The sequence below is a fragment of the Salvia splendens genome, chromosome 4 (genome assembly GCF_004379255.2).
Source record: "Salvia splendens isolate huo1 chromosome 4, SspV2, whole genome shotgun sequence".
NCBI lineage: Eukaryota > Viridiplantae > Streptophyta > Magnoliopsida > Lamiales > Lamiaceae > Salvia > Salvia splendens.
The window spans coordinates 14,427,737-14,446,387 of record NC_056035.1 but is presented as its reverse complement, the minus strand read 5'-3'; the positions used below and the strand labels follow the sequence as shown (position 1 = coordinate 14,446,387).

Here is an 18,651-nt window from a genome sequence, read left to right as displayed (position 1 = left end):
GATTTTACTGTCGCATTTAATGCCGCATTTAATGCAGTCACGCGCAGGGCACGTCCCCTGACTTCAGCCTCCCCCGTCCCCTTTTTCAGAATGCCGAAGTGACTCGCTTCGCCGAAGTGATTCACTTCGCTTTTCGGGGGGGGTAGTGATGGGGTGCGTACTAAACAAGCCCAACAGCAATGACGGCCCATCAGCCCAAAGCCCAAGGAAGAGTATGAGTTCGGCATTACCAAAGAGTTCGGCCTCAGCCTACAGCTCGGTAAAAGCCAACCTATCAAGCTCTGCTCTCAGATCGGCAACCAAAGCAGGAGTATGAGTTCGGCCTTACCAAAGAGTTCGGCCTCAGCCTACAGCTCGGTAAAAGCCATCCAATCAAGCTCTGCTCTCAGGTCGGCATCAAGCTCTACTCTCAGATCGGCAACCAAAGCAGTTCGGTCTCAGTATTCGACCGAACAAGGAGTTAGTGGACCCATACAGGATGTCCAACACACCCACTACCACGTGGTGTCAACTCAGGCCACGATCGTAGGCCATGACCTACGCTACATCCACGATCTTAGGCCATGACCTACACGACATCCACGACTTAGGGTGGTGATGCAAGCCACGATCTTAGTTCAAGATATAAATAGAACTTAGATCAGATAGAAGAGGGTTAAGCTCTCTAGAGATAAAATCATATAGCAAGTCTGTGTTGTAAGCTGTAATCCCAGATCAAGCAATACAATCTTGCCCTCCCTTCTTCCCGTGGACGTAGATTTACTTCAGTAAATCGAACCACGTAAATTCTGTGTGTTGTAGTTTCATTCTCTACCAGCTTTTACTAACATCAGAAATTCGCGGATCCATCACTGGCGCCGTCTGTGGGAACATAGAGAACAAAATTTGTGATAAAGCGAATTTTTGATCCATTTTTTCCACCCAAAAAAATGCATACCAGATCGCAGAGTACCCGTATTCCTGCCCGTGAGAACCAGGAGGAAGCCAATCCATCCCATAGGTCTGGAAAACAGCCTAGGGATAAATCCACCACCAGTTCTCATGGCGAAGGAACAGGCCGCTCCAAAAATCGTCCCACTGAGTCTTCCCAGCAGCCTGATTTGAATGAGGCTGTCAAGCTGTTCTTGGCTGAGAAGCAGGATGAGTTCTTAGCCTTCCTGCAAAAGAGCCAAGAGCCGAAGACGAAAACGGAGGATTCTCCTTCCTCATCCAGACATGAAAGTCACTACCGCAGTAGTGCCGTGTCCTCCAGGAAGAAGAATCCTCAACCCCGACACATTCCTGTTCTTCCTCGGTACCGGAATCACAGGAGAACTCAATCTCCTCCATACCGACGAGATATCGGATTCGCCGTCTACGGAGCACTGAAGACTCCGTTCTCGGACGACATCACCCGAACTCCCCTACCACAGAACTACCGAACTCCGTCGATGACTTACGACGGGCTCGTGGACCCTCACGATTTCTTGGGGCGCTATCAGTATAACATGGCGAACCAGGGTCTCAACGAGGTCCACATGTGCAAGCTGTTTCCCGAGCTGCTCATCGGGAACGCGAGAAGGTGGTTCGATAGCCTCCCCCAGGGCAGCATCAGATCTTACCGAGATCTAATGGATGCCTTCCACAGGAGGTTCTTTCAGAAAGCGGAAGCCCGAATCACTTCGGCTCAGCTGCTTTCCATTCGTCAAGGTCGCGACGAAAAAATCAGCGACTTTATGACAAGATTCCACAAGGAATGCCTGCAAGTAGACGATCTCAACGATCTGCTTGTCATCTCGGCATTCCAAAATGGAATCCTGCCCGGAGCTCTCTACGGGAAGCTCGTTGAGTGCGGTCCGCAGACAGCTCAGGAAATGTGGGACATTGCGGACCAGTACTCCCGGGCCGATGAGGCAGACCGTCGCAAACGGTCGTTAGACAGCTCATCGTCCCGAGGAGACAGGAGGAAGCCCGATCAAAGCGATCAGGGACATCCTCGCCGAACTCCTTTTGGCGATCAGGGACATCCTCGCCGAACTCCTTTTGAAAGGATTCAAAGGACTCCGGTGCAAGACAGATTGGGACCCCGTCTCAATCCCGAGAAGCCGCCCGCTCAGTTCGTACCGCTGAACAAGCCGAGAGCGGAAATTTTCGAACTACACTCTGACCTGTTCGAAAAGCCAAAGCGGATGACGAAATCTGCCGCGCGCCGACCCCAGGATAACTACTGCTCCTACCATCAAGACCACGGTCACGATACCGAGGAGTGCAGAAACTTGGCTGCAGGTATCGATGTTCTTGTGAGGGCAGGGACATTGAAAAAATACCAAAGCAAGCAGTCAAAGAAGAATAAGAAGCAGAGAGGTGCGAACTGCGCTCCTCAGGATCCGAAAAGGCAGCCGGATCCCGAAGACGATGACGAGCCGCAATATGATGGAGTAATCCTGACTATTGACGCTCTCCCTGCCGGGAAGACCAAGTCGTCCCTGAAGTCAGAGCGCAGAGGCTCCAATCGAGAAGAGCCAACGCATAAAAGGCTGAAGCAGGACGAAGTGATTACGTTCTCGGATGCTGATCCCGTCCCGGCCATCTCTCCTCACCAAGACGCCATTGTCATCCAAGCCGGAGTGGCAAACAAACTGATCCACAGGGTGTTTGTGGATACAGGAGCGTCGGTTAGCATTCTTTTTAAAGAGTGCTTCGACAAACTAGAAGTGGACCCAGCTCGGCTCAGTCCGGCTCCGCTTCCCCTGAAGAGCTTCGCCCAGGAGGACACCCGCCCTGAAGGTATTATCAGCCTTCCGATCACGGTGGGGAAAGCGCCTACTAGCTCCAGTACGATGATTGAGTTTTTCGTGGTGAAAGCTCGGTCCCCGTACAACGTCATCCTGGGAAGAGACTGGCTCAACACAGTTCGGGCCATTTGCTCCACTTATCACCTCACCATCAAGATCCCTACTAAGGGAGGGATAGCGGTCATCCGAGGTGACCAAAAGAGAGCAAAGGAATGTCTGCAAATTGCGCTTAGAAGTGCCGAGCAGTCAGATCGGCACCACCAAGCATAGCAATCACAGCAGCCGGAGTCAGAGGCAATGACCGAAGTCATACCGGAGCCGAATTCGATGACAGTTCAGCTGTACGAAGACGATCCATCCAGAACGGTTAAGATCGGCTTCGCGGGAACGCCTCTACTTCGGGAAAAAACCATCCAGCTCCTCAAGGAGTACAAAGACGTCTTTGCATGGTCTCCGTTGGACATGACCGGAGTGCCCCCCGAGGTAATCACTCATCGTTTAAATATTGATCCTTCGGTCCGGCCGATAAAACAGAAGCAAAGACTCTTTGCGGCAGAACGAAGTCAAGTCATCCATGACGAAGTCCGTCAATTATTGAAGGCGGATGTGTTATTCGAAGTGAAGTATCCTTCGTGGGTGGCCAATCCTGTCATGATCAAGAAAAAGGAAGGAGGATGGCGGATGTGCATAGATTTCACCGATCTAAATAAGCACTGTCCCAAAGATTGCTATCCCCTTCCGAACATAGATAAAAAAGTAGAAGCTCTGATAGGCTTTGAAATTTTTTGTTTTCTTGATCTATACAAAGGATACCATCAGGTTTTAATGGATGAGATTGACGCTTCAAAAACGGCCTTCATTACTGATTTCGGCATTTTCGCTTATAAAAAGATGCCATTCGGTTTAAAGAATGCCGGAGCCACTTATCAAAGGATGGTAGACAAGCTTTTTCGGCACCTGATTGGAAAGGAGGTCGAAGTATATGTTGACGATATAGTCGTCAAAAGCAAAAGCACTTCGGAGTACGAGCACAACCTCTAGTCCACTCTCAACGTGCTCAAGAAAGCCAACCTCAAACTTAATCCCCAAAAGTGTACCTTTTTGGTAGATTCGGGAAAGTTTCTGGGTTGTTGGGTTTCAAAGGACGGACTCAAGGCAAACCCCTCAAAAGTTCAAGTCGTTCAGAACATGGCAATGCCGAAGTCCATACATGACGTGCAAAGGCTAACCGGATGTCTAGCCGCACTGAATCGATTCTTTTCCCAAGCAGCCGAAAAGCAACTGCCGTTCTTCAAGGTGTTGAAAAAGGCACCAAAGTTCGAGTGGGGAGCCGAGCAGAAAAGGGCCTTTGACGAGCTCAAAAGTTATCTAGCCGAGCTTCCTATTCTCTCTGCTCCAACCGAAGCCGAAGTAATATTCTTATACTTAGCGGCATCGGATCAAACCATCAGCGCGGTGCTCGTACGAGAAGAAGGCCTAAAGCAGCTTCCCATCTATTTTACAAGCCGAGCATTAAGAGGTCCAGAAACCAGGTATCAACCTCTGGAAAAGATTGCTCTAGCATTAGTAAATGCAGCAAGGAGACTGCGGCCATACTTCTATGCTCACAAGGTATGCGTCTTAACTGATCTGCCACTTCGGCAAGTGTTGACCAAACCAGAAGCATCAGGCAGAATCGCCAAGTGGGCTATAGAGTTGGGAGAGCACACAATTGAATATCTACCTCGGAAAGCCATCAAGGGACAAGCCTTGGCGGATTTTCTTGCAGAAGCGAAGTTCGATCAAGCAATTCCCGTTATTGCCGAACAGAAGAATTCTGCCAATGCCGAACTAGCACAGCCCTTGGAATCCGAAGTAGAGCCGCCGGACTGCTGGAGCGGATTCGTAGATGGAGCTTCAAACAAGATGGGAAGTGGAGCTGGTATTTTACTTGTCGCTCCCGACGGACACGAGGTAACCTACTCACTTCGTTTCCTATTCCCCACTACTAATAATGAAGCCGAGTACGAAGCCCTCCTGGCCGGACTCCAGTTAGCGCAAAGTCTGCTCGTCAAATCTCTCAAAGTCCATTGTGATTCACAAGTCATAGTAAATCACATGTTGGGTACAAGTGAAGCTCGTGACGAGAGAATGAAGAAGTATTTGGACAAAGCGCAAAGCATCAGCCGAAGTTTCTCCTATTTTCGGATAATCCGCATTCCCAGAGCGGAAAATAGCCGAGCAGATGCCTTAAGTAAGTTGGCCTCAGATCCGAGCTCAAAGGCGGAAGAATTAATGCATCGAAGCATTGATGAAGCCGAGGTACATTCAGTATCTAGCTCGCCGAACTGGATGACGCCGATCTTGCAGTATCTGGATCAAGGACAATTGCCCGAGGATAAGAGAGAAGCTCGGAAGATCACGTGCCGAGCACTTCGGTACGAACTTCATGAAGGAGTCCTCTTTAGAAAGTCTTACCTCCAGCCGTTATTGCGGTGCGTAGGACCAGAAGAGACGGACTACATCCTCAGAGAAGTTCATGAAGGATCGTGCGGTAGCCACATCGGAGCCAGAGCTTTAGCTAAAAAAGTTCTGAGATGGGGATATTATTGGCCAACCATGGTACAAGAGGCAGTGCAGCTCGTCAAGAAGTGTACGAAGTGCCAAATTCATGCAAATGTCCCAAGGATGCCGCAGACCGATCTATACACTATGCAAAGCCCTTGGCCTTTCATGCAATGGGGCATAGACATAGTGGGACCACTTCCTCAAGCTCCTCGGCAAATGAAATTCCTTATCGTTGCCGTGGACTACTTCACGAAGTGGGTGGAGGCGGAACCATTAGCTACGATAACGAGCTCAAAGGCATTGGACTTCGTCTGGAAGAACATAGTGTGCCGATTTGGCATACCCCACATCCTCATCTCGGATAATGGGACCCAGTTCACCGACAAGACGTTCAAGAATTAGTGCCAAGAGCTGAACATTCAACAGCGGTTCACTTCGGTCTCCCATCCCCAAGCAAACGGACAAACGGAAGTAACGAACCGGATTCTGGTGAAAGGGTTAAAAGCCCGGTTAGAACAAGCCAAAGGACAATGGGTAGAAAATCTCCCTCAAGTCCTATGGTCCTACCGAACTACGCCCAAAACCTCCAACGGTGAAACTCCGTATAGTCTGGTGTACGGCACTGAAGCCGTAATTCCGGTGGAGATCGGCGTACCCAGTCCCCGAACTCTAAATTTCTCCTCAGAAATGAATGACGACGGACTGAGAGCAGAACTAGATCTCGCCGAAGAAAGAAGAGAATTGGCGTGCATAAAAGCAGCCAAGTATAAGGAGCAAGTAGCCCGGTATTATAACCAAAGGGTGAAAAAGCTTCAATTTCAAGTGGGAGATCTCGTCTTGAGAAACAACGAAGTAAGCCGAGCAGAAAAGCTGGGCAAACTCGAACCCACATGGGAGGGTCCATATCGGGTGTCAGAAGTCCTCGGCAAAGGGTCTTATAAATTGACTCACATGTCAGGAGAACAAGTACCCCGAACATGGCACGTCTCCAACCTCAAGAAGTTCCACTTATAAGAGACAAGTCCGGTCAGTCCGTCTCGTGTCTAGTTCGGTCATAGGGGTATGTGTTTTTATTTGTTTGTTTTTTACTTGTACCTTTTACTTGTCGTTTTTTTAAAAAAAGTTAAGTTTTTTCTTTCGTCTTTTTCATTTTTTCTCTATGTGTTTTGTCTCTATGTGCTTGTCGTCTCTTACAAATGGTACCAAGGTATATCGTTCTTTAAAGACTGATCCCCTTTTTAGATCGATTATTAAAGACTATTGTGAGTCCAAGCTTCTAAGGAGGATATAAGACCACAATTCAGCTTAACAAGCAGTCCGTCTGAAACGAACTGCAATAAGCAAACGATTGTGAGTCCAAGCTTCCAAGGAGGATACAAGACCGCAATTCAGCTTAACAAGCACTTCGTCTGAAACGAACTGCAATAAGGGAAAGTCCGATCCACGCGATAAACCTCGCCGAATTAGGACGACCAAGTTCGGTCAAAGAAGTTTACCTCATAAGACCGGGGACGACCACGTCTAGTCAAAGAGGTTTACTGCATAAGACCACTTCGGTTAACTGGGAAAGTCCGATCCACGCGATAAAACTCGCCGAATTAGGACAAGGGAAAGTTCGATCCCGGCGACAAATCGCCAAATTAGAACACAAACCAAGTCCGGTCAAAGATGTTTATTTCATCAGACCAAAGACGAGTCCGGTCAAAGATGTTTATTTCATCAGACCAAAGACGAGTCCGGTCAAAGAAGTTTACTTCATAAGACCAAGGACCAAGTCCGGTCAAAGAAGTTTACTTCATAAGACCGAGGACAAGTACGATGAAATTTTTTCGCTAAGCTGTAAATACAGTGTTAGAAGCGAAAACAAAATTTCATTTTTCAAATCTTGTTCGGCATACAACTCCGCTACCCTACAAAATGGCGTTACGCTATTACAAAGGACTATTCTACTGTCCAGGGTTGCTGAAGTTAAGCCACCTATCTGCAAAATCCTCTGGAAGCCGAGTTCGGTTGTTCCGAGCAGATGAAGAATAAGCAGGTCGACGAGATGCTATCCTCGACCCAACGCCTCTTCCCCGAGCCCGAGAAGTCCTAACACCTCGGCGATGAAGAGTCTCTGCAATAAGCATCTGCTGATCTTGCTCGCTCATAGTCACAACTCCTCGGCGAATTTCAGTCCGTCCCTGTCTTGACGATTCCGGTTGCTCCTGAGCCCGTTCTCGTCTTGACGTTTCCGGCTGTTCCGGAGTTCGTTGTTGGCTGGGAGTAGGATTTTGAACAAGGGAACCAGAGGTTTGATCTGGAGTGCGAGCATCTGTTGGCGCGATATGCCGAAGGAATCTTTCTATGGAGGGGCGCCGAGAAAGAACAATGTTGTACCGAGAAGCCCAACGCCGCAGTGATGTCACAACTTGTTGGCAAGCCGGGCTCTCCAGCACATTGTTCATACGGAGTACATGATATTCCTCCCACAGTTCGTCAACTCGACTCTGAACATCTGATATGGTCATTCCCCCGCGCACACGGATGTAATCCTCATACGCAGTCCTCTCAGCAATGGCCGTATTCAGCTCGGCCTCCAGATCTTTCTTATCGGACTCTAAGTCCTTGATATCGGCCTCCAGCTTCACTAAACGAGCCAGAAGCTCGTCATTCTTCGTCTGATCGGCTATAGCTCTTCTCTCAGCTTCGTCCAAAGCCGAAGAGTACAGCCGTTTCCAGTGAAGTATCTCCATCTCCTTGGGTACAAAGCAGCTATATTAGTTCGGCAGCTGTACCGAGCAGATAGTAAAATACAACAGGAATAAAGGCGAGTACGAAAAGCTATACGAAGACAGGTGTAGAGAATTTTTCATTCACAAGGAAAATTTTTTACACTAGGGCTTCAAGGCCATTTTACAAGGAAGAAACTAGACTAAGAGAAGGGAGACGAAATCATACTCCGCCAGCTTCGTCTCCGGCTCCTCGGTCTGGTACAGCTTCTTTCTCCTGGGCTACCTCAGCCTCAGCCTCGCCTCCTGCCGGCCTCGCCTCCGCCTCCTGATCGGCTTCCTTCTCCGGATGCCCGGCCTGATCGACTTCGGCCTCCCGCTCCAGCGGCTCGGCCTCACCCTCTCCGTTGTAAGTCGAAGCGGGTGAAACGGGTCCCACGGAGGCAAAGATAGCCTCCAGGTTCTCGTCCCGATCAGCTCGACAACTCCGGACTCGGTCTGCAGAAAGCAGGACCGAAGATGAAGCGAGCTCCTCAAGGAGCGGCAGATTCTGAAGCCGAGCCGCTATCTCTCGGCTGTACAGAGGCAGCACGACGTCGGCCCCCTGCTCGCCCTTATCGGCAATTAGCCTTACCAGACTACCGACAAAGGCCGAGAACTGGCTGCTCAAAAAGAGTTTCTCCGTGTAAACACGGAGAGCCTCCCCTTGGGCAACCACGGCAGCAGCATCCAGACGTTTCGTCTGCTCCCGCTGGATGACGAGCTGGTTTTTGGCAAACTGAGCTTCATCCTGGGCCGAAATCCTAGCAGCTCTGGCCTTCTCAAAGTTAGCCTCAGCCTGTTCGGCCCGATGACAAGCAGCCGCCAACTTCCTCTGCATCTCAGCATAGTCATTGGACGCTTTGGAGAGTTCGACGGCGACGAGCTTGGAGAGCATATCGTTCCTCTGAAAATGAATAAAGAAAAAAGTCAACAAAGGGACCACAAAAAATACAGGAAAAAAGCAAGGCCAGAAAATCAAGAAGAGAATTCACCTCGGCGAAGTCCGTGGGCCATAAAAACGGCTCACAGATATGTTCCGAAGGAGGCGCCAAGACCACGTCTTTCTCTGGCGCTCTCGGGGGCTTCTGGGCCTTCCCCCTCCCCTTTGCCGAAGTTGACTCCGGCTTCTTCGGATCCGAAGAGGTTTTTTGCCTTTTCGGAGTCCTCTCGGCATCAGACGCCGAGCTGGTGGTTTTCGGCCTCTCCGGCTCCTTGGACTCCGAAGATTTTCGGGTAGCCTTGTTCAGCATGTACACTGCCAAAAAGCAAGAAAGCAAGGTTAGTTTTCTTCGTTAAAGCAGTAGAACATAAAGGTAAAGAAAAATCCTCACCCTCGGCCTCTTCGTCCGAAGACGAGATGTCGAACACGACGTCGCCCTTGACGAGCTCAGACTCCGTGTATTGTTTCCTAACTACGGGAATCTTGTTGAGCTCGCCATCGAGCTCGGCCAATGGTTCTAACCGAGGATGAGGAATCACGGACTTCGGCCCTCTCCAGGGGAAGCCCGGAGCCGCTGTCCTATTATAAAAAAAGAAGCGGTTTTGCCATTTCGGCCACTTGGTTTTGCAGAATGCCCTAAAAGGCTGTAAGGGGATCAAGTAAAACCAAGATCCCTTCCTTTTAAATTGGAAAAAATTAAGGATTGCCCGCAGAGACAGATCCTTATCTAGCCTACGGAGTTCGGCAGCAAAAGCCGACAAGTGCCTCCAAGAGTTCGGAGTCACCTGACCTAAAGGGAGTTGAAAAAAATCAAGAAGCTCTACAAAAGGTGGGGGAAGAGGGAAACGAAGCCCGCATTCTAAGCAGGCTTCGTAAACGGTGGCATAACCCTCCGGCGGGTCGTTAGCCCTATGATCATCGTCGGGAACCACCGCCTTCCCCCCAGGAAAAGAGTATTTTTCGTAAAGGGATATCACAGTATCCTTACTCAAGATACTGTGAAAATACTCTACGGTCTTCTCCCCGGATTCTTTCCGGCTAGAAGACCCCTTACCCCCTTTTCTACCGCTACCAGACTCAGACGAAGAAGAAGCAGACATGGTTCTTACTCTTTGAAAGTTTGAAGAAATCCTGAGGAAATTTTTGAAAGCGGAAGGAAATTTTTCACGCAAAAGATAGAGAGTGCAGAAGAAGCCAATAGCAAAGGTGTTCAAATGATGAAGAAAGGCGGTATTTATCAGATTTGGAAAAGATTTCAAATCATCGCACCGTTTCATATCCCACCTTTTCAGGATTCGACGGCCGGATTTTACTGTCGCATTTAATGCCGCATTTAATGCAGTCACGCGCAGGGCACGTCCCCTGACTTCAGCCTCCCCCGTCCCCTTTTTCAGAATGCCGAAGTGACTCGCTTCGCCGAAGTGATTCACTTCGCTTTTCGGGGGGGGTAGTGATGGGGTGCGTACTAAACAAGCCCAACAGCAATGACGGCCCATCAGCCCAAAGCCCAAGGAAGAGTATGAGTTCGGCATTACCAAAGAGTTCGGCCTCAGCCTACAGCTCGGTAAAAGCCAACCTATCAAGCTCTGCTCTCAGATCGGCAACCAAAGCAGGAGTATGAGTTCGGCCTTACCAAAGAGTTCGGCCTCAGCCTACAGCTCGGTAAAAGCCATCCAATCAAGCTCTGCTCTCAGGTCGGCATCAAGCTCTACTCTCAGATCGGCAACCAAAGCAGTTCGGTCTCAGTATTCGACCGAACAAGGAGTTAGTGGACCCATACAGGATGTCCAACACACCCACTACCACGTGGTGTCAACTCAGGCCACGATCGTAGGCCATGACCTACGCTACATCCACGATCTTAGGCCATGACCTACACGACATCCACGACTTAGGGTGGTGATGCAAGCCACGATCTTAGTTCAAGATATAAATAGAACTTAGATCAGATAGAAGAGGGTTAAGCTCTCTAGAGATAAAATCATATAGCAAGTCTGTGTTGTAAGCTGTAATCCCAGATCAAGCAATACAATCTTGCCCTCCCTTCTTCCCGTGGACGTAGATTTACTTCAGTAAATCGAACCACGTAAATTCTGTGTGTTGTAGTTTCATTCTCTACCAGCTTTTACTAACATCAGAAATTCGCGGATCCATCACTTTTCAATTTCATGATGAATTAGGCGACTCAAAATAAGATACTACACATAAAAGCATGCAACGGATTGGAATTCAAAGTTCATGTTCATGAATAGTGAATATATATATGTTCTTAAATTTTAAATTTTGATATTCCTAAATCCAATTAATAACTAATTGATTTACAATTAATCTTTTACTATGTTCCTAAATTTACAGCCTGCTATATAGTCTGACTCAAATTTGTGAATATTTTTGAAATTTGTGTTTTTTTTGGTTAATATATTTTATACTTACATAGGAATAAACTTGTCTAATATAATACAATTCAAAATACAGGTTGGGTGTGGGTAACCGGCATGTTCGATCGAGTAGGGAAAATCAACAAAAATGGGGTGCGGGTTTCCCCACTGCAGATGCATCTATTTTGCCTTGATTTTCCAATTTATGTGTGAATTATACATGCATTGTAAGAAAATAAGGTGCAACATTTTGAATTTTCAGGTTTTAATTTGTCTCATATAATTAATGTATTTATATACATAAAAAAAGAGGGAGAACATTGATGTCAAGAATGCACAGCTGCCCAACTAAATTAAGAACTTTCTAATACGTTCACATTTTTCTATTATTCCGTAGACAAAAAACAAATAATAAAAAAAAATGCGTTTATCATGTTGATTATTTTAGTGTAATTGGATTAACTTGATTGATCAATATTATCATAATGAGACATCATATAAGTTTGGAAATGCGGAGTGCACGCTTATTTGAATTCATTATGATTAGACGAGGGTACGGGGGCAGCGCCCCCGAGTTGCGGGGTCCAAGGGGCAGAGCCCCTGGCTGGGGTCGAGCTGTGTAGAAAATTTTCTATTTCCATTAAAGTTGCTGTGTAGAAAATTCATCCGGAAATATAATTTCTGATAGTCGAAGGACTGATTTGCAATTTTCGAAACTCCTTAAAACTGTTAAAATCAGTTAAGAAATGGAAGAGACACAATGCTTCGTGAAGAGACACGATTTTTCGTTTCAGGTCTCTTCTTATTGATCTTTTTTCGGTTCAAAGTGCTATCTGAGAATCAGCTTACGCAACTTCTAAAACTATATCCGATCAAATATTGGTAGAACCACTAAACTGATTTGATTTGAAAGTGTTATTCACGTCTTTTAGTATATCCGGTTGTTCACGTTTCCGTAAATCTTACTAACATATTGGCTTATTCCTTTTTTTTATTTATGTGATAAATTAATGATGTACTCCTCTGATTTGAATTAATAGTGATTCATATGGACATATGGTATTATATTAAAAAATGGGATTGGATAAGATAAATTGAATTTAAAGCTGAATACAGAGTCGTTCAACACGTAATTGACGTGGTTCGAAGATTCATCATTTTCCACTTACCAAATTCTACAAAATTTCGATTTTTTATCTCTATCCCTTGTTTCGTGAATTTTTATTAATCCTTATCTTGATTGCCATGATATGAAGAGTTGGACTGAACTCTTTGTTGTCCTGATTTTTAGGGTACCTATTTAAATTAATTAAACGTCACATTGTCGTACATATAGATTCGTTTTAACTTTCCCTTGCAGTCCACAAATATTGAACGAGGATCGGTTATTCTTTATTCACGAAGCAATAATTAACTCGTTTTTATACACTCGTATGTCCATATTACTAGTGCATAGAGGTTAATCTCGACTAGTCGAATGATGTGACTCGTCCGCGTTAAAAAAATTTCAATGCAGACAAATAATTGTGTCTCAATTTTGTGTTATACAGCTGTTATTGGAAATTCGGACCAAGAGGATCAGTTGTAGGGAATGAGTCAATTACTAATTAAGTACAATAATGGTCTCGTAGTCGCTAATTGTTCGGACATGTACCGAGCAGTTATGTTATGTTGTTCGACATTTGCACACCAAAATTGTGAGACCTAGTAATTTTCCTAAATTGCTGATCAAAATGTAGCTCACTAAATCTCGTTTTTGGATAACTAGATATTGTTTTTTGATAAATAAAAAATGCTCAGCCTGAAGTGGATAACTAGATATAAAAAGCGATTTCTTACAAAATAATCGATTTTTTTCAGGAAAAACACAATATCCCTCTTTTTTTCATTCATTATGATGTTGAATTGGATTAGTGGCCAAATGCAGTTAATGTCGTATCTTAATTAGGAAGAGATAATCTAGACATATGATTAAATGGGAGAAGAGAGAGAGAGGGTAATGTCTTAAAGTCAACAAAGGTCACCTGTAGCAAAGAATATGGAATCATAATCAAGTTTAAGTTGGAACAATTTAAATCAAGTATATCTATAGATTAATAAATTCTGTTTACCCCACCTTAGCTCCTTAATTACTAGGAATTCAAATGAATGATTATGTGCTTGATTACAGTCTGTGCAATTGTATGTAGAGAAAATAAAATTTACTCCTATATACATAATTTTTTTTACAAAAAACGTTGTGTTAATATTTTGATCATATAATATTTATTGTTTATCGACGTGTATTCTATGGTTTTGCGCATTAATTAGTTTTACACTTTATAATCTAATAAGAAGACCACGCCTTGCCTTCTAGAAGATTTTTTTTCCCTCTAATCAAGCTAGTTTAATAAACAATTACTACATCAGAAAAATCAAAATCCTCTCTGAAAGACTAATTAGATGGATTAACTAAAATAAATCCATTATTAACATAGTAATTGTGATGTAATCTGTTAGAAGTTGGAGGGGGTTGAGCATTTCCATGAATATTAAAAAAACTTGACTGGACTTTCAAAGTTGAAAATCATTGGCTACCAAAAGTCATCTGTCTGCTCCCAAAATTCACCAATCTATCTATCTTCTTTATTAAATTCCAACTTCAATTCGTCTATTTACTAATGGACGTGTACACGAAAGAAATACATACCACATTATAAAAGTTGTGTTTACACTTAACACGTTAATTTATCTTCAGAATTCTCTCTCACACAATTCACAAACAGTCATAAACACAATTAATTAAATAGGAGTATTACGTTCACACACAAATATATATAGATATAGGGCGATTTGGTTGTTTGTGTGATCAAAGGAGAGAGAAAATTAAAGTAGGTGTTGCATTTCTCATGAACTGTGGATCAGTCGTGTTGGGCTTCTATTGCTGGGGTTGGGAGTTTCTAACCGCCCTGCTTCTCTTCTCCGCCGCCCTCCGCCACCACCTCTCCGCCTAACTCTCTCTCTAGAACTAACTAATTAGTTAAAACACCTTGAAGTTGTAACTAACACATATATAATTAAACAGAAGTGTATATAGTATATTTATGATGGAGGCAGGAGAGCGGGAGAAGGCGGTGGTGGAGTACTTGAGGAAAGCGTCGCCGCCGCCGTTCCTGCTGAAGACGTACATGCTGGTGGAGGATCCGGAGACGGACGACGTCGTATCGTGGAACACCGACGGCACGGCTTTCGTGGTGTGGCAGCCGGCGGAGTTTGCTAGAGATTTGCTGCCAACCCTCTTCAAACACAGCAATTTCTCCAGCTTTGTTAGGCAGCTCAACACTTATGTAAGTTTTTTTTAAATTTGTTAATTATGCACTTTTCATTTTTTTGGTCTTGATTTCTTGATATTGGTTGCAATTGTTTTATTATCTAAGAAAATTAGTAGTACTATTATACTTCTCGTGATAGAGGTTATTTATATATTTATATATGATCATGGTATTTAATAAAACTTGCCCCTATTTCGTTTCAAAAAGTTGGGTGATTTTCTTTTGTTATATTAAACCAATGGTTCATAAATCATAATCGTTTGTCTTAATCATATTGTCGAGAAAAAATAATTTAATGGACCCCTTTTAAATAATTAAACTTAATTTCGTGTGATTATATATGAACACGATTTATTTTTAGAATAATACTACATATTAGATAATTTACATTATACTAAAGACGTGTACGTGTTTGTGATTTAATATAATCAGGAAATTAGGAGGAAGATTAAGCAGCTTTTAGGGACTACTTGCAAAAGTAATTAACCATATATATATAACAATATAACATGGTGGTTGTATATATATCCATCATTCAAATTAATCTAGTGGCATAACCACGTGCTTTGGAGAAGCCCTATCATCATCTACCTATAGATAATTTCATTACCCAATTATATAAATTACTAATATTGTTAATAATTTCATTTTATTTATCGATTAATTTTGAAATCATTAATCTATTTGGTAAATTATACCTATAGGGTTTTCACAAAGTTGCAACCAACCGATGGGAGTTCAGCAACGACATGTTCCGGAAAGGTGAAAGGGACCAACTCTGCGAGATCCGCCGGAGAAAGGCGTGGTACAACAAGCCACAGCAGAATGTACAAGCAGCACCGCCACAGTCGAAGGACGAGGAGCAGCGATCATCATCGACCTCATCCTCGTCGGAATTCACAAGCCTCATTGATGAGAACAAAAGGCTTAAGCAAGAGAATGGAGTCTTGAATTCGGAGTTGGCCTTCATGAAGAAGAAATGCAAACAACTTCTTGATTTGGTGGAGGAGGAGGAGGCGGAGGCGGAGGCGGAGGAAGGGCCAAAGCTCTTCGGAGTGAGATTGGGAGTGAAGAAGAGAAAGAGGGCTCATGAAATAAGTAAGGCTGCTGCTGCTGCTGGGATGCTCATTCATGCAAATAATTGATTTTTGTGTGCTAGGGTTTTCAACAAAATTTAACTTTAGGCTCATATTTGGGTGAAAATTCACCCAACTTGTGTAGATTGTGTAATTCAAAGATACTGTGTGAGAAAGAACTGTAAAGGATGCAGTTCATAAATAGCTACATTTGCCTATGTGATATATAATGCTCTAAGATTTGATTACATAACACTTAATTATCTCAATATAATTTGAAATATAGGAGTATATATATCAAATTGATGGTTGTTGAAGTTCTAATTTCTTCTCATAACATCAGGGTTAATTCTTTTTTGATTCTATGGTATTATTTACATTCTTATTATGTACTACGCTTTTTTTAAATTACAAGTTTGGGAGAGACGCATGAGTGTCATGCGCCTTTTGTTAATGAAACGCATGATGCTCTTGCGTTTTAGGCTACAACGCATGACAGTTATGAGTTTTTTTAAAAAAAATTAATTTAATTGAAAGACGCATGAGCGTCATGCGTCTCTACCCAACTATTCAATTTCCACTGGTTTTGTTATGGGCGAAGGGGCTGGAGTTTTTAAACAATCTTTATTATTATTCATGACATACTGTATCATTTTTTTAAACAATTAAGTGATGTTTCACGCCGTCAATCAAGTAAGTGTCAACTCGTCTTCTGTGTCATTTTAATAGTCCAAAATCTATCATTAGTGGGAAATTGACACTAAGAGCATCTCCAATGGCAGACGTCTGGTCGGACATCCGCGACGGGAGACCGGGACGTCCGCCATTGTAACGAAGCAACTCGGATACGGACGTCCAGTAAGGACGTCGGATGTCCTCGGACGTCCGGGCGACGGGCGGGTGGACGTCCGCCATTGTGGCGTGGGTCGGACGTCCGGTATTATTTTTTTTAAACTCTATATATACGGCTCGTTGAACTTCATTTCATTCGCACCACTTGACGTTGATGTGATTAATTTTTTTTGTTTTATTATAAAGTAATTTTTTTTTCGAATCATGTATGTTTTTTTAATGAAGTTGTTAATTTTTCCCGTTCGTATTCGTGTTGAAATTTTATTTCCGTAAACGTAAATTGCTTTATTTGTGAATTTGTGATTTTTTTTATTGCGGGAAGTCCTAGTGGGAAGGGCGATGGGAAGGGCGGATTGTGCTGGGGAAGTCCTAGTGACGTGGCAGTGGAATGGGAAGTCCTAGTGACGTGGCAGGAGGTGTTTTTGAGAAGTCCTAGTGGATGTCCGAGTGGGACATCCGTGCATTGGAGATGCTCTAAGGTCAAAATTTATGATATTATTAGCTAGGTTTGAAATTTGTGGAGAAAATTAAAATTTTCAAAAGTTGTGTGATGGAGTATTATACTTTAATAACCCTTATTTAAAAGTGATTCTTACAAACAAAATTTAATATTTTTATGAATAGTATTGAAATATTAATACGATTTCAATTTAAAAGTGTGATGTGTGATCTCAAGTAGTATTACAAAAGTGCCATGTGTGAGTGATTAGTTGAGTAGATCTGATTAGTTGGGTAGAGACGCATGTGTGTCATGCGTTTTAGGTAGAGACGCATGACGCTCATGCGTCTTTCAATTAAATTAATTTTTTTTAAAACGCAAACAGTCATACGTCTTAGCCTAAAATGCAAGAGCATCATGCGTTTCATTAACAAAAGACGCATGACACTCATGCGTCTCTCCCAAACTTGTAATTTAAAAAAAACACAGTACACAATAAGAACGTAAATAATGCCCTAGAATCAAAAAAGAATTAACCCCATAACATCTAATATAGTATATGATCTTTGATTTCTCGCATCGACTTCTTAAACAGTGAGAATTTTGTTTAGCCGCAATATTGGGAAGTAATATCAGTAATTAATTGCAATTTAACCTAAAATCTGAATAAAAATTTACTAGTCCGAATAATTGTCACGGAGTGTGTCCTATTAATCACAATTGCAGAAGTAGTTTCTTTCTTCTTCTTTTTTTTTTTCTTTCTGGAGTTGCGTTATTGGTTGAATACACGTGACAATATGTTCGGACCACTAAATTTTTACTCATAAAATCATGTGCGCTCATGAGGTTCAGTTACGCCTAATATAGTATGTAGATGCAATGTGAAAATATAGCAGAAGAATCAGACGAATTATAAGTGTGGCTGATGGGCAGTTGACATCCCATCGAAAATCTTTAATCCAATTTGGAAAACAAGCATCGTCTAAATTAACAAACCATTTGGTTAATATTCAAAGAAATTTGACATGCGAACCTAGCAATAAAAGAGTTTATGTGAAGCCGTTATAAAAGTCAAATAACTTTGAAGTATGTAAGCTTTATTTATTCAAGTATGTGAACAGTGTGATTGACTTTTGTTTAAATGGAAAATGATGGCATATGAAAGGCGACAAATCTTAAGACTCAAGAGAAACTTCCAATGGTCATATTGTGGAAACATATTTGGTTTTTCCTACAACTTTTACATAAAAAAAATCGTGGATATCAAGTGAATTCAATACAATACACGATGGTGTATAACTTCATTTGACAAAGTCATATGCTACTTATTACTATAAATTTGACTAAAACAAAGTACATGGACTTTGATGAGATTAAATGCATAATACGTGTTTAATTAACATGTTCCAACTACCTAAACCCACAAAAATAGTTATTCCTCGTAGTGTACATACGCTAATCGAATAATGCTCCATACTTCGTTTGCATTTAATAATAACTTCAGATGTTACCGTTTAGTTTAGTTTTCTAATTATCATTACCTCTTCTATAGACTATAGATATTCGTTTTCCCGTATTCTT

The 18,651-nt window shown here is 43.2% G+C and overlaps 1 protein-coding gene across 1 annotated transcript; it reads left to right on the top strand.

The window, feature by feature from the left end:
- Positions 1–14,134: 14,134 nt before the first annotated feature.
- On the top strand, positions 14,135–16,116 carry LOC121798610 (heat stress transcription factor B-3-like). The gene is made up of 2 exons (XM_042197687.1): positions 14,135–14,718; positions 15,408–16,116. The coding sequence occupies exons 1-2, from the start codon at positions 14,476–14,478 to the stop codon at positions 15,846–15,848; spliced, it is 684 nt and encodes a 227-aa protein (XP_042053621.1). The 5' UTR covers positions 14,135–14,475; the 3' UTR covers positions 15,849–16,116.
- Positions 16,117–18,651: the final 2,535 nt, after the last annotated feature.